This window comes from Eleutherodactylus coqui, unplaced genomic scaffold (assembly GCF_035609145.1).
Source record: "Eleutherodactylus coqui strain aEleCoq1 unplaced genomic scaffold, aEleCoq1.hap1 HAP1_SCAFFOLD_458, whole genome shotgun sequence".
Taxonomy (NCBI): Eukaryota; Metazoa; Chordata; class Amphibia; order Anura; family Eleutherodactylidae; genus Eleutherodactylus; species Eleutherodactylus coqui.
The window spans coordinates 30,001-47,097 of NW_027101812.1; the positions used below are offsets into that span (position 1 = coordinate 30,001).

General features: G+C 40.4%; 1 protein-coding gene across 1 annotated transcript in view; it reads left to right on the top strand.

Moving 5' to 3' along the window:
- LOC136591485 (ankyrin repeat and SAM domain-containing protein 1A-like) overlaps positions 1 to 16,670 on the top strand; it is a gene marked incomplete at both ends in the record, with an annotated part of 18,389 nt that extends 1,719 nt beyond the window's left edge. The window contains 4 exons of the mRNA XM_066588524.1: positions 7,534 to 7,605; positions 7,901 to 7,987; positions 14,405 to 14,542; positions 16,515 to 16,670. Coding sequence (XP_066444621.1) covers positions 7,534 to 7,605; positions 7,901 to 7,987; positions 14,405 to 14,542; positions 16,515 to 16,670 — 453 coding nt within the window. The remainder of the gene's footprint in view (positions 1 to 7,533; positions 7,606 to 7,900; positions 7,988 to 14,404; positions 14,543 to 16,514) is intronic.
- Positions 16,671 to 17,097: the final 427 nt, after the last annotated feature.

A 17,097-nucleotide genomic window follows, 5' to 3' on the forward strand; every position in this document is an offset into this window, starting at 1 on the left:
TTATTGCATTTTTTGGGGGGAGACAAGTTCATTTCTGAAAGACTGAAAGTGCATTTCTGGCGTTCTTTTTTTTTTTTTTTTCGGAGTACGTTCACCGTGTGGGGTAAATAATGCACTAGTTTGATAGATCGAACTTTTACGGATGCGACGATACCAAATATGTATTTTTCTTTTATGATTTAGATTTTTTTTTATTATAAATATGGTAAAAAGGAGGGTGATTTAAACTTTTTTTTTTTTTAACTCTGAAAAAGTCGCGAAAAAGAAAAAAACTATTACAATTTGGTATTGGCATAATCGTACTGGCCTGTAGAATTACTTTAATATATTATTTATACTGCTAAGAGAATGCAGTGAAAAATATGCCAGAATTACAGATTTTGTTAATCTTGCCACTAGAAAAAATAGAATAAAAAGGCAATTAAAATTTTACATGTTCCTAAAAGTTAGACAAATGAAGACTAGAGTTCATGCCGCAAAAAATAAGCCCTTGTAGAGCTATAGCAATGGAAAAAAAAATTAATACGGCTCTTGAAATGTGGCGACACAAAAGCAAACCTTTAAGAGAAAAAGTTTAAAATTAGAGATGAGCGAACGTACTCGTTACGAGTACTTACGCACCCGAGTACCGCCATTTTCGAGTACTGCAGTACTTGGGCGTAAAGATTCGGGGGGCGCAGTGGCGGCACGGGGGGTAGCAGTGGGGAGTGGGGGGGAGAGGGAGAGAGAGAGGGCTCCCCCCTGTTCCCCGCTGCTCCCCCCCGCACCGCCGCGCCTCTCCCCGCCCCCCGGCGCCCCCCGAATCTTTACGCCCGAGTACTGAAGTACTCGAAAATGGCGGTACTCGGGTGCGTAAGTACTCGTTACGAGTACGTTCACTCATCTCTATTTAAAATGTACAAAAATAGCAAAACATAAAAAAACTGTGTAAACTTGGTATCGTCAGAATCGTGTTGACTTAGAGAATAATGTTATCATGATATTTATTCTGCACGCTGAACACCGTAAAAATGAAATCCAAAAATCAAATGGCAGGATTTATTTTTTCTTCCCTAATCTTCCTACAAATTTTTTTGCAAAAGTTATGGCTCTTGGAATGCGACTGCAAAATTTGTTGAAATTAAATGATTGGCCCGTTTAAAAAACCTGCCCTGGTGGGCAGGACGGGGTGGTAAGACACCTGTCACTGAAGGAGTTAATGTATACACTGAGGTGAGTCTGAGTATTTTGACCCCACAGTTGTTTTTTTCAGGACTTAGTGCATTTTAGAGGAGAAAAAATATAATATATATTTGCAAATATGTCATTTTAAAGATGTGTTTTTTTCTATAGTGCACAGGAAAATGAGGATTTGCATCCTAAAACGGATATTCCTGTTTGCTCTGTGCTCAGAAACACACCCATTGTGGTCCTATTCTTTAGTTTTGGGCCCCGTTGTGCATACAAACATAAGGTGGCTTTCAGAACAGAAATTTAGCTTGAAGGTGTTTCAGGCCCCATTGCACACTTGTAGACCCTTTAGCTGCGAAAACAATAGAGAACTCCCAGAAATGACACCCTTCTGAAAACTAGACCCTTTTAACAAATTCATTTGAGCAAAGCAAAAGGAAAAAATTGCAATTTTCATTTTATTTTGGCAAATGTGTCATTTTAAAAGCCTGTTTATTATTTTTTTTTGTACAGCGCACATATCAATGAAGATTTGCACCCTAAAATGTGGTCAGAAGCATACCAATTGTGATGGAGGGAACATTCTTTGGCTTTCAGGGCACAACTGAATATATTCCAGGCCCCATTGCACACTTGTAGAGCCATTAAGCTGCCAAATAATAAACCTTCCCCCACAAATGACCCTATTTTGAAATCTAGACCCATTATCCCATTTATTGAAGTGTGTACTGAGAATTCTGGCCCCACAGTTTTTTGCAAAAATTATTATAAAGCATGTGAAAAATAAATAGAATTTTCATTTTTTTCACAAATATGTCACTTTCAGGAGTTTTCTTTGTTTCAAGCAGGAAAAACTGAAGATACTCACCACAAATTTTATAACACTAGTTCTACTGTGTGTAGCTAGGCCTGTAATAGAGGGAACACCCATTGGCATTCAAGGCACAACTCAATTAATTGCAGGCCCCTTGTGCAGAAAAAAAAATTCGACTCCCTAAAAAGAATTCTTTGTCCCATCCCTTTTTCTCTAAATTTGAGATAAAAGTAGTAATGTAGTAGTAATGTAAAACTGTGTGATATCTCTCAAAACGGGTAATTACAAAGTTCTGGTTTGGATGGGCACATAGGGCAATAAAACCGGCTCTTCCCCATTCTCCCATGCTTGCTGCAAACCTAACACTTTTTGCAGGTGTATTTCTAGACCACAGCCTTTGCACCTCCTCAGACTCCGGCTCAACAAGCTGTTCCTGGTACTGCAGGAAGATGAGCATTCTCTGGGATGTTTTGTAAATTACATAGGCATTATGGGTAGCAATCTGAATACGGTAGATTGCTACTTTTTTATACCATTGGATAATGGCAATCACTTGATCGGGGACTGCTCAGCAGTGCCTCCGGGCATTGTTCCATCTTCTTAGCAGCAGATTTTAAATTTCCCCGGGCCTCACTGGCTTCTGTGCAAGTTTCCGCTATTTTGCTGGCTGGTGCATGCGCAGAAGCCAGCGAAGGTCCGTGGATGAAGATAACAGTCGGGAGACATCGCCAAGGCCTACGATAAGAAGTTTCATCTCTCCTCATCATCACAGTGGTGAAAAGAGATGAAACTTTAACTTTTACGTGATCACATAACCAGGGACCACTTGTGGGGTCTTCAATCACTGCTCCAGGCTCTCTGCTACCTTTGTTAGCCAGGAGCCAGGAGATTTTGAATTTCCTGAACCCTCCCTGACTTCTACGCATGTGCCTGACATTTTGCCGACATGCACAAAAGCTTGGGTAAGGTCTGTGGAGCAACATTGCGTCAGGGGATATTGCCGGCAGCCTAAGGTGAGTAATTTCATCTTTCCTCACAGATCCCATCCATGAGGGAAGATAAAACTTTATCTTTTTAAACTTTTTCTTAACTTGCACGTGATCGCAGTTATCTATTAAATATGGTTGATAGCAGGGAGCTGTCAAACTATCCGACTCCACAGCTTTATTTTACATCGATGTGTTCTTATAGCCCTGTAGAATAAAGCCCAGACACCCAGGACATAGTATGTTAGGCTGAATAAAGACAATGTCCATCTGGTTCAGCCTGTTTCAACCTCCTTGTTGATCCAGAGGAAGGCAAAAAACCTCGAGAGGCAGAAGCCAAATAGCCCCATCGGGGAAAAAAAATCCTTCCCAGCAGTCAGAATAATCTCTGGATCAACCTCGCGATCTAAGTAGATCACGGCAGGGAAAGAGTTCACAGAGGGAGCGCACTCCCTCTGAGTCTCCGGCCGGCTCTCGCGATGTTAACTGGCGTCCTGTATTACCAGTGCCTGAGATCGCTGTATAAGCGATAAGGCATGGCACAGCAGTAGCTCTGCCATGCCTTATGACAGCGATCATCAGGGCAGTGGTTAAAGTCCCCCAGGGGGACACAAATATTGTAAAAAAAACCAAAGATTAAAAAAATGTAAAAAAAGAGTAAAAAACCCATTTTTTAATGCTTTTTCTCAGATTAGCATAAAAAAAGGTAAAAAAAAAATAAAACCCCACATACTTGGTATTATCGCGTACGGAACGACGCGTACAATAAGATGCACATGCTTTTGACTGTGCACGGAAAAAAACGCAAAAAAAAAAGCGCTAAAAAACGTATGTACCCCAAAATGGTACCAGTAAAAACTACAGCTCGTCTCGCAAAAAATAAGCCCTCACAGAGCTCCGTACATCAAAAAATAAGAAAGTTACAGGACTTTGAATGCAGGGAAGGGTTTTTATTGCAGAAAAGTGGAAAAACCTTAAAAAAAATGTAAGAATTTTGGTATCGTTGTAACCGTACCGGTCCGCAGAAAAAATGGAATGTCTCATTTATGCTGCATGATTAACGCTGTAAAAAAAATGTTAAAAAATCTATGGCAGAATTGATGCGTTTTCTCTCCCTGCTATCATAAAAAGAAAAAAGAAAGTTTTACAATATAGTTAATGTACCCAAAAATGACACCGATAAAAACTACAGTTCGCCACGCAAAAAACAAGCCCTCATACGGCCGCGTCGACGGAAAAATAAAAAAGTTATGGCTTTTGATAAACGGAGAAGAAAATCCGCCAAAAATTGTTGCGTCCTTAAGCCCAAAATAGGCCATGTCATTAAGGGGTTAAATAGGTTGTGCTTAGTCAAGCAAATTGCAACACTAGTACTCCAGCTAATGAGTCTGAACGCACAACTTGTCATTCCTTAACATGGAGGGGAACAGCAGATGAACAATTCAAGTGTCATTGGTGTCTAAGAGAAACAGGCAAGACTTGCACAAACAAGAACGCAAAAAATGTACCACTGAGCAGTGGAAATACATTGCCTGGTCAGATGAATCTAGATTTCTATTGTACAATGCTGATGGGGGTTCATGGGGTCATAACTTTGTACAAACAGCATGAATCGATAAACCCTTCCTGTCAAAGCATGTTTTGTAACTTTTTATAGAATTTGCAAAAACTGTATAAATTCTGCAATGCCTAATATTCATAGAATCGTATTTTGCACCGTAGAATCATAAAATCACAGAATAGTAGAGTTGGAAAGGACCTCCAGGGTCATCTGGTCCAACCACCTGCTCAATGCAGGATTCACTAAATAATCCTAGACAAATGTCTGTCTGTTCAGTTTCTGTTTTAAGACTTCCATTGAATAAGAACTCGCCACCTCCCTTGGCAACTTGTTCCACTCATTGATCACCGCTACTGTCAAAGTTTTTTGTCAATATTTAATGTTTGTCCCCTCCCTTTCAGTTTCATCCCATTGCTTATATAATAGACCTATGTGAAAATGAGAATAGGGTTGATCCCTCTGCACTGTGGCAGCCCTTCAGATATTTGTAGATAGCTATTAAGTCTCTTTTCAGCCTTTTTTTTTTGCAAGCTAAAGATTCCCAGATCCTTTAACTGTTCCTCATAGGACAGGATTTGCAGACCACTCACCATCCTGGTAGCTCTTCTCTGAACTTGCTCCAGTTTGTCGCTGCTTTTTTTAAATTGGGGTGCCTAGAACTAGACTCAGTATTCCAGATGAGGTCTGACTAAGGAAGAGTAGAGGGGAATAATTACCTCATGTGATCTAAACTCTATACTTCTCGTAATGCATACCAGAATTGTGTTTGCCTCTTTTTGCTGCTGCATCACACTGTTGACTCATGTTAAGTCTATGATCTATTAGTATCCCCAAGTCTTTTTCACATGAGCTGCTGCTTAGCCCAATTCCTCACATTATGTATGTGCCTTTATCATTTTTCTTGCCCAGATTTAGGACCTTCTGTTAGTCGCCGTCCACTGTCCAAGCTTTTCTAGATTTTTTTGAATTCTCTCTCTTTTCTCTTGGCCAGTGTTAGCTATCCCTCCTAGCTTTGTGTCGTCAGCAAATTTGATCAGTTTCCAGTCAATCCTCTTCTCCAGATCATTTATAAAAATGTTGAACACTGTTGCCCAGGACAGAGCCCTGTGCTACCCCACTTAACAAATTCTTCCACTTGGATGGCAGCCATTTTTGACCACTCTTTGAGTACAATCACTCAGTCAGTTGTGAATCCACCTAACAGTTGCCTTGTCAATGCCATATTTGGTAATTTTTTCAATAAGTATGGTGTGAGATACTTTGTCAAATGCTTTAATGAACTCAAGGTATACTATATCTACCACTTTTTTCTGATCAACCCTGTCAGTTATTTTGTCATAGAAGGAAATTAGATGTATCTGGCATGACTTGTTTGTTGTAAACCTATGCTGGCTTTGGTTAATTACTCCATTTTTATCCAAGTACGTGCATATATGCTGTTTAATAATTTGTTCAAAGATCTTTCCCGGTAGAGAAGTCAGGCTCACAGGCTTGTAGTTTCCTGGTTCCACCTTCTTCCCTTTTTCAGAAGATTGGGATTAAATTTGCCCTTTTTCCAATCCCCTGGGACTTCTCCTGTTCTCCAGGAATTTCAAAGATTATGGCGAGTGGTTTAGCAATTACATCTGCTGCTTCCTTTAATATCATAGGATGTAATTCATCTGGACCTGGAGACTTTAATTCAGTTAAAGGGGTTGTCCCGCGGCAGCAGGTGGGGTTATGCACTTCTGTATGGCCATATTAATGCACTTTGTAATATACATCGTATATCCTGATTGGCTGGAATCGGCACATGTGACGGGGGCGGAGCTACGTGATGACGCGTGCAAGGGGGCGGAGCCAGAACGCCGCTGCTGCCGAGCCGAAGGGAAAAGACCCATCTGCGCAAGCGCGTCTAATCGGGCGATTAGACGCTGAAGTTAGACGGCACCATGGCAACGGGGACGCCAGCAACGGAGCAGGTAAGTGAATAACTTCTGTATGGCTCATATTTAATGCACGATGTATATTACAAAGTGCATTAATATGGCCATACAGAAGTGTATAACCCCACTTGCTATCGCGGGACAACCCCTTTAAGTTATCGAAGTATTCCCTCACCATCTCTCTGTTTATAGATTGCCTGCATTCTTTTATTCCCCCCAATATCATATGGAAGATTAGTTGATATTACATCTACTTTCTGAGAGAAAACAGATACAAAATAGGAATTTAAAAGTTTGGCCTTCTCAACATCATTTGTAACTATTTCACCATTTTCATCCTGTAAAATATCTTTGACTTTTCTTTTGCTTTTGACATACCCCCAAAATCCATTTTATGGCTTCTAGCCTATTGTTTTTTATTGCTTCTGTTTTATATTCATATAGAATGATTTCAACACCTAGTGGAATCCATGCCACAACTCACTGCTGGGGTTCTGAAAGCCAAAGATGGCCCAACACACTATTAGATGGGTGTCTACAATAAAGTGGCGGGGGTTACGTTCCAGAGATCCCCACAATACGTGAAAATCTGCAAAGTAGTGGCATTATAATAACACAAATGAATCTGATGGGTGAACTGCCAAACAACTGCAAAAGTGAACAAGCAGACTGATGCTACGATCAGTAAGCCAATCGGCACCCAGGATACAGAACACATTCTATCAGTCAATAGTGTGCTGTATACAATCTCGCGTTTGCTCGCACTAGTGGCGTACTGTATTTCCTGTATGTACCGCTAACTTCTGCGATATAGCGAAAAACTTAGCGAAAACAGAATTCTATAAGGTCTATCTAAAATCCGCAATAAAATCCACAACTGAAGCCACAATCACTGAACCCCGATATAGCAAGGGATCATTGTATATGCCTGTGTGGTATGCCCAATTGCAGCAAGTTTAAAAAAAAATACAGTGCATGCTTGAAAATAAACTTAAAAGATTGTATCCATATTTTGAAAATGTCTTATATATGTTTTTGTTTTTTTAATGAATTGACACCCCTCCTTCTCTTGAACAGTATTTAGGATCAATGCTAATTAAAGATCTACGAGGAACAGAATCCACCCAAGATGCGTGTGCTAAAATGAGAGTAAGGTGGATTTTTGTTTTTTTGATGTGTGACATTTTCACTGTTTTCTAAACTCCAGTCCTCATGAACCCCCAATAAATAGGTCATAATTTGAGGATATCTTATAGAGAAAACAGTGGCAATGTCTGAGGCACTGATAATAATTACATTACCTGTGCAGTACTGCAGAAATCCTGAAAACCTGATCTGTTGTGGGGATTTTTTGGGGGGATAGAATTTGTAAAACCGTTTTAGATGGTGTTTTTGAGATGTAGTATTACCTGGAATTCACTGAATGCTATATATGTGCTTACAGAAGTCCACAGAGCATATGAAGAAAATTCCAAGGATTACCCTGTCCATAAGCTACAAAGGCGTAAAATTTATTGATGCTTCAAATCAGGTTAGAGACAAATGCTATAACTGCTACTTTTAAAGAAACTCTTAGATATTTTTTAATACAAAAACATGTTTTTTTTGCCAACTAATGGCCTTTGTACTACTTGTAATATATAATAGTACATGCATGGTATGTGTACTTGAATTGGCATTAAAAATTAAATAATAAGATATTAACTGCTAGGTTTTACTTTGCGTAGCTTCTGGATGTATTTTTGCACTACATCGTAGTTTTACACAAACCAGCCAGAAGATATTCAGTCTTAAAAGAAAGATATTGGAGTTGCAGGAAGATCATTTGCATATTCCCTGTGCATTCTGGGAAGAGCAAAGAATCACTGTAAGCGGGAAGGTTGTCGGGATTAGCAGGGCCAACTGCTTGGAGGAGATCCCACTTGTATGACCACAGAGACAGGAGCGTGTTCCGACTAAAAGGCCACTCCAATTGTCGCTTCTTGCACTCTGGTCAGCATCTGAAACTCTACCAGAAACAATTCTATTCTGGAGAAAGACTTGTGGTGTGTCAAATAAAATGTATATTCTCTGGAACCCGCATTTAAACATCTAAAAAAATTGAACATCTCCTCCCTGAGTAACCTTGGAGTCAGGGCCCAGGGCCATGTTACTTCTGCTGAAGCTGCTGGAATCTACCTCCCAATCTAAAACCACATTGAATTCTCTGCATATGATTAGGCTTCCCTGTTGTATGTTTCTAATTTTCCACCTTCCTTTATTCAAGAAACTGAGTTGTGATGAGTTGGGGGCATAAATGTTAACTATGGTCATGAGATAATTATTAATTTTGCAAATCAGAATTACATATCTACCACTGTTGTCTGTCTCTAATGCGATCAGCAGCAAGTCCACTGAGTCCTTAATCTCCACTATAACACCCACGATCTTTTTTGTCTCCTTAGCCATAAATATTGTAGGAAATTTAGAATGGGATGACCCAGTGTTTGCGAAATGGGTTTCATGCACACAAAGAATGTCCACTTGTAACATGGTTGCTTCCTTCCATAAGGCCGATCTTTTGAAGGGAGAGTTCAGACCTCTTTCATTGATCGAAATTAGTTTTATATCCATGTTGTTGTTGTTAGAGCTAGTGATAGAAGGGTCGTCACTTCAGTCAGTACTGCCAGGAATTTACATGTCTCCTGAGAGCGGATAATACAGATGTGGGTCAACACTTGGTACTTTAAAGAAGTTGAGGGGAAACATATCGGAACATGTGTCCGATTAACACTTGAACTTTGGGATTTTAACTTGGACGTTAGTAAAATAAATGGACCTTCACTGTCCTGTGGGTATCTATAAACTCTATTCATGAAGGTTAACCCTTTCCAATCCACTGTCTGACGTCTTTCTACATTCTGATTGAATCTTGTACAGCTCCAATGTCAGAAGACGTCTAACAGGGTATTCTTACCTTTTTATTGCCAGCCACTCCGCTGTCGGAGCCTCTCTTGCGCACACACACTGGCTTTACCCAGCAGATGGCACCGTTGTATAACAGTAGAAAGAGAAAGCCTTTTAGGAAACCCTGAATCCAAAATTGGATTGGAAAGGGTTAAATTCTGGTGTGACAATGGTTCAGCCTTCATTAGGATGGAACCTCTTTAGTTATTATGAAGACTTTGTATGTGCTTATATATTTCCTCATATTTGGTATGTTAGCGATCGCTGGCAATTTTCTTTGGACCTTGGATGTGGGTTTTTGTGCCCAGTCTCTATTCAGCCAGCTTGGAGCACTTTCTATTTGCACCATGATTCCCCATTTTTTAAGTAGGGAGAGACCCTCCTCTAAATTCGTGAGAACATAATGCATGTCCTCCTTATTTAAATAAAGCTTAGTCGGAAAGTCCCATTTGTACAGGGTTTTGTTTTCCCTAAGTGCTGCCATAATTGGGGAAAGCTTTTTCCGAGCTAGCATCGTGGCTTGTGAATAATCCAAAAGTAATTTAATATCTTCAAAATGAGGAGGTACATTTTTGAGTTTCCTGGAGGTATTCATCATGGCATCTTTTATGTGATAAAAATACACCCTTGTGATCACATCTCTGGGTGCGGTCTCTAAAAATTGCTTTGGGTCTTGGCAGTCTATGCACCCTATCTAGGATATGTTCTTCTGGGTTGGAGTCAGGAAGCAGAGTTTTTATAAGCCGTAGCTTCATAGATCTTTCATCCTCACAGATTCCGCAGTCCCCCTAATCTTGAGGTTATTACGTTTGCTGCTGTCTTCCATGTCTGCCATTTTGTTTTTAATGGCCTCCATCTTTTCTGCCATTATGCAATACACATAAATTATGTGATCTCGTAATTTCACCAGTTTTAAACTCTTCTCTCTCTCCTAGGTCTGATATAGTTAATTAACTGTGTTTAATATTGAAATTAGTTTTTTTAGGGATCCTCTGAGAGCTAAGATCATATTCCTTATAAAGAATTCCAATGTGGTTTGGCTGGTGCATGCTATGCTCATTATGGGGTCTCTTATCTCTCTTTTTGCCTCTTGTTGCTGTGTTATTAGGGGGAGGGAGGGGTTCTGTGCTCCTTCCTACCTTCTGGGTCTTCTTTTTTTAGGGCTGTCACTCTCATCACTCCCATTTTCTTCATCTTGCCCTAACTGCTGTGAGAACATACGCTGATGTTTTTCTGCTCTCCTCTCTCCTATTGATGCCTGTTCATCCCCTCCCCCACTGTGAGAGTGCTGCTGTGCCTAGCACTGCTTTTGATTCTGGCTGTAACTGGGGAGCGAGGGGCAGGGGAAAGCCCGCTTAATAGTTCTCTGTAGCGAAGGGTCCCCCAGGTCCGCCGCCCGTAGCACTGCCGGCCCCCCTTCAGTGAGAAGTGATTCCTGCATTTCTGGCTCTTCTCCTGCTGCACGCGCTGAGAAGAAGTAGATTAAGCGCCTCGGTCCCTCTCGTCTGCTTCCTCCTTGTCATCGCACGGCTCTTGCACCTTGCCTGCAGCTGTAGGAGAGTATTTTAACATCTTCAGATGTCGCTCTAAGAGTTTCTAGGAGGTTAATTCTAGCAGAGCTTAGAATCTAGTGTCCGCCATCTTTGCCATCCAGGCCACACTTCCCAACTCTCCTGTATTTCTTGACCCCATGACCCTATGTGTCTGCACATTTGTTCATTGCTAGAAAGTTTCATTAAAGTTTGAAATGGTAATGTGTTAGCTCTTGGGTGATTTTGGGTGACTTGTCCTGAAATTACCAACTGTCTTAAAGAGACACTCTGGCAATTTACATATTCTTCTATCCCTGCCCCCTTCACCTGATTGCTTGGTACACTCAGGAGTTTTCCTCTGTGTATTCCAGCCACTTCCAAGCAGTGCAGCCCTGTCTTATGCTTATCAGACACCAACTTGATGATGACATTTTATAGTTCCACTTTCACATCAATCCCATGGTGCATCAGCTCAGCATTACATACAGACTATAAGTTAGGTGGATGAGCTGTGATCTCTTGTGTTATAACTGTGTGATACCAGCTGTGTGATCATCATCCATAACTTTGATAGTAGTGCCTGTGTCCCCCTCTAGGCAGTTTTTGTGGTAGGGTCTATAGCATCACACAGACTGAAAAATTGACTAGTTTCAGATGGCGCAACCCCAAGTAAATGAGAGCTGCTCAGAATAGAGATCACATAAGCAGAAAGAGCCCAGGAATTTCAGATAGAAAAGGATAACGAACCAAGGCAATACTAGCCGCCTTATATGTACTGAGGAAAGAATTGCATAGTGAATGAAAAACAGAAAATCACCAAAGTTGCTCTTCGGAGTGGTGACAGGGAGCCAGGAGATGTGTTTTTGTTTTTTTATATGCTCGCCTGAACCACCGTCTCCCTGTCATCTCTTAAATACTGACTATTTGTGTCAATATACCCAAATCTGATCTAGACTGAGTAGTAGATGGATACCAATTAATAATGGTGGAAAATCTTTCTATCGTCTCTTGAAGATAAGTAGATATGTCATATGATACGTAATTTTTCAGCCGTTCAGGCGTTTGTTTTACTTTAGACCAATTTTAGTTACGATGGAAATGGTCGTTGAGAATTATAATGGATCAGTCAATGGTCTAACTGCTATCTTGGCAGTATTGATTAAGGTTGAAGAGACCGTATATAAACAGAGAGTAACCTACTTTCAGAGCAACGTTAATTGATGATAATGCTCTAGGTAGGTTATCTGATAATCCGAATCAGAGAAGATACTGAATGATAAATATCGGTTACCTATCTGATATATATTATTAGTTTCAAAACACCGCCTATTATGTAAGGCGTAGTGTTTGAACTGTTATACGGTTTATTTCCTTTTGTTTAGACCAATGAAGATTTTACCAGTATGTATATATATCATATGGTTGGTTGATGACTTCAGCAAACCTTGTAAATCGGATCACTATATAACCTATTCAGAGCATTTGTACGAACACGGCTCTCAGAACTGTTCACTATCCGATTCATCCATGGCTGAACATCTCTGACTATATGCTGTCAAGACAACAGAGAGATAATTGACCAATGTATTATAGTATAATGGTCGTTCCTAAAATCTTCATTATCATCAATTAATGTTGCTCTGAAAGTAGGTTACTCTCTGTTTATATACGGTCTCTTCAACCTTAATCAATACTGCCAAGATAGCAGTTAGACCATTGACTGATCCATTATAATTCTCAACGACCATTTCCATCGTAACTAAAATTGGTCTAAAGTAAAACAAACGCCTGAACGGCTGAAAAATTACGTATCATATGACATATCTACTTATCTTCAAGAGACGATAGAAAGATTTTCCACCATTATTAATTGGTATCCTTCTACTACTCAGTCTAGATCAGATTTCGGTATATTGACACAAATAGTCAGTACTACATACTCTCTTGCTCCTGATGAACTGTCATCTCTTAAGCAGCACCATGGCTTAATTTATGGTGCTGTTTGGAGGTGACAGGTTTCCTTTAATTTGTTGCCCAATAAATTCAATGGGTAAGTAACTGTCTCTTTTTAATATATTTATTAATGACCTGGTAGAAGAATTGCATAGCAAAATATTAAGAAATTAACATGAGACAACAAAAGGAAGTTGCAAGAGGATCTGGATAAGTTAAGTGCTTGGGCAGAAAAGTGGCAAATGAGGTAATAGAATCATAGAATGGTGGAGTTGAAAGGGACCTTCAGGGTCATCTGGTCCAACCTCCTGCTCAGTGCAGGATTTACTAAATCATCCCAGACAGATATTTGTCCAGCCTTTGTTTGAACACTTCCATTGAAGGAGAACTTGCCACCTCCCGTGGCAACCTGTTCCACTCATTGATCATCCTCACTGTCAGAAAGTTTTTTCTAATATCTAATTTGTGTCTCCTCCCTTTCAGTTTCATCCCATTGCTTCTAGTCTTTCCTTGTGCAAATAAGAATAGGGCTGCATTGTGACAGCCCTTCAGATATTTGTAGACAGCTATTAGGTCTCCTCACAGCCTTCTTTTTTGCAAGCTAAACATTTCCAGATCCTTTAACCGTTCCTCATACGACAGGATTTGCAGACCGCTCAATATCTTGGTAACTCTTCTTTGAACTTGCTCCAGTTTGTTGTTGATTTTTATTAAAGTGGGGTTCCCAGAACTGGACACAGTATTCCAGATGAGGTCTGACTAAGGAAGAGTAGAGGGGAATAATTATTTCACGTAATCTAGACTCTATGCTCCTCTTAATACATCTCAGAATTGTGCTTGCCTTTTTGGCTGCATGTTTATCACTGATAAATGTGAACTTGTGCACTTGTGCACATGGACAGAGAAAATACATGTCACAATAAATTAGAACACTGATATTAAAAAGAATTTGGGGATTTTAGGTAACTGTAAGCTTAACTGGAGCAACCAGCGTCAGGCAGCTGCTTTTAAGACAAATGTGATCATGGAGTGCTTCTAGGAGCACATGATGAAAACATTGTCCTTCCACTTTATAAGTCACTGGTCAGATCACACGTGGAATATTGTGTACAGTTTTGGGCTTCGGTACTCAAGAAGGGCATATCGTAGTTTCAGCGGATACAACTAAAGTAAAAAACTGAATATCAGGACAATACAGAAATCTCTCTCATTTTGTCCAAATAAGGAGCGTGTCCTAAATTGTTGTGAATTACACCAACATTTTGTCAGTGTTTGATGTAATATTAGGTGGTCTCAACCTGTACTAGACAGTCTTAAAATTCAACAGATTTATCATTTAGCAGAGCCACTGTAATAAATGTGGTGCATTTTAAGACTGGCTAGTCTGTTTGCACTGTCTAGCTCTGTAAAGTGAGTATAATTCAGTTTTATAACTTTTCTCCTTTGTTTACACTGAGAATACTATTCTGCTTATTTCTTTCCACAATAAATACTTGCACTTCTTTCAATCCATTTAGAATGTAATTGCAGAACATGAGATCCGAAATATATCTTGTGCGGCTCAGGATCCTGAAGACCTATGTACTTTTGCCTATATCACAAAGGATCTGCAGACCAGCCATCATTACTGCCATGTTTTCTGCACTGCTGATGTGGTAAGATGGAAATATCCAAATTGGGAATTATTTAGAGGTTGTATAGAGCTATTTTGGCATTGTACGTTAGACAATGTACACCTTTTTTCTATCGTTGTGCACAGAAAAATAAGAGTATTAATTCACCACCTGATTTGAAGATGTGTAATCCGCACTCTAAATCTGTTCCTGTAATTGATATTCTGCAGAGCCAAAACCCCCACATAGAGGCACTGGCCACTCTTCCATTACATTTTGTTTAGGAGAGTTAATTTCAGAGCGTTCTCGGTCACATGATCTGTGTCATTTCGTACTTCTGCACTGCAGACAAAAGGGAGACCCTTTGACCAATGTATGAAATGTCACATATAGGAAATCTACAACAAAAGTGTAGTCGCATGACCTGTTTTGAGAGCAATGACCCTGTGAATTTGGCCAATGCAAAGTATATTACTGTTACTTATATATGTATTGGATTGAGATATTGTGATATTTTTTATAGGCTGGATAAGTTAAAATGTACCTGATTTTTCAGAATAAGCTGCAGTGTGTGCAGTAAGATTAAGACTATTCATTATTTTATATGACTTGTATTCTGTATTTTTTAGCGTTTTTTTCCATTTTGCAGAATATATGTCTATTTTTCTATTTTCTCTGAGCGGTTGGCAAGAAATTGCTCCCCGATTCTCTGTAGCACACAGAGGAATAAGATCACCATAGAGGACACTAGAAAAGTACCGAGCAGTGTAGATGTGATTCTAGTAACTGTAATGCTAGTTTTCCACGGGTCGGTTTCACCATGGAAATCTTGCGGTTTTGCTGCAGCAAAAAAACCTGTGATCTCCGCGGGATAAGCACAGCTTCAAAACTCACGATAGTTAGCCGTTGGTTTTAGAGTGGCTTCACCGTCTGCTTTTCCGTTGCAGCCAACTCTTCCATAGAGAGGAAATGCAAGAGCCTTCTTTCATATGCTCTAAAGTACATATATCAGAAAGCTAACCCTTTCCAATCCAATTTTTTTGGGCACCTGCATTTTCCCCATTTATTTTGTGTGGGGAGAGGTTGGTGGATTACTTGAAACAACAACATAGAAAACCATACAAATGAATTAACCTGATGTTTTTATTAGCTGTTCGGCTGTTTTACTGGCTGTTCAGTGCTACTACCAGTAAGCATCGTGTAAGTATGCGGGTAGCACCGGCAGCAGAGAGGGGGAGAAAGAACATCTGGCATTCAGTAAATGAAGAACCCAGCGCTGATCAGTGCTGGATTCTTCATTTAGTGAATGCCCCCATGTGCTTCCTCCCCCACTCTGCTGCCGGAGGCCACCCGACACACTTATGTAAGTTAGTAAGCTGGAAACAGCACTGATCAGTGCTGGCTTCTTCATTTACTGAATGCCAGATGTTCTTTCTCCTCTCCTCTGCTCTGCTGCCGTGTATCCTCCGGCAATATAGCAGGGGAGAAAGCACATGGGTGCATTCAGTAAATGAATCAGTGCTGAATTGTTAATTTAGTGGATGCCTCCATGTGCTTCCTTACCCGCCCTGCTGCCGGAGGCCACCCAACACACTTAGGTGAGTTAGTGAGCTGAAAACAGCGCTCACCGCTGGGCTCTTCATTTACTGAAAGCACCCATGTGCTTTCTCCCCTGCTGTATTGCCAGAGGATACACGGCAGCAGAGCAGCGAAGAAAAAACATCTGGCAATTCAGTAAGTGAAGAGCCCAGCGCTGATCAGTGCTGTTTCCAGCTCACCAAGTTATATAAATGTGTCGGGTAGCCTCCGGCAGTAGAGCGGGGGAAGCAGCAGTGCAGAAACAGCATGTCTGGTCTGTCCCAACATCAGAGCTATAGAGGAAAATGATGATGCCGGGACAAGCCCGACATTGGATTGAAAAGGGCTAAACAATGTTTTAATTATGTAGTCCTAAACCATGGTTTGCTAAAAATTCTAAACTGCAGTTGGTGAAAATGTGTTTGCTTCTCCACAGAACCAGGCCTATGAAATAATTCTTACTCTTGGTCAGGCATTTGAGGTTGCATATCAATTGGCAATACAGGCACAGAAATCCTGTCATCCTGAAGCAGTTGTCTCTCGACCATTAAAACCCGTTCCTAAACCACGTGGCAGTATAAGGCGACAGAATGTAAGTAATGGAGCCTTACAATTTTATTTAATTTCCAGGTGCAGAATATCAAGACATACTTAGCTTGTATATTGGGCTAGGTTCATACCACATGAACCCACAAACGTTTTAGGATAAGCTCTGTTCGTTCTGCAGGAAAGGATTTACAGTTTTGGATGAACAGAGCTCATTCTAATTTTAACTGCTGTAGCACCGATTCTATCACGGCTAGGATGATTAGCTTTAGTAGCAGCAGAAGCATGATATTAGCCATTACAGAACTGGAGCTACAGCTTTTGAAGTGGGAACAGGAAAAATAAATTTACAGCTGCCATTTTAATCAGTGTGTGCAGAGGGGAGCTGGAAGGGGAGGGTGATAAGCAAGGAAGATTCATGTCAAGAGGGTTTCCCAGAAAAGGAGGGAACTAGGGAAGATTTGTTTATCTCT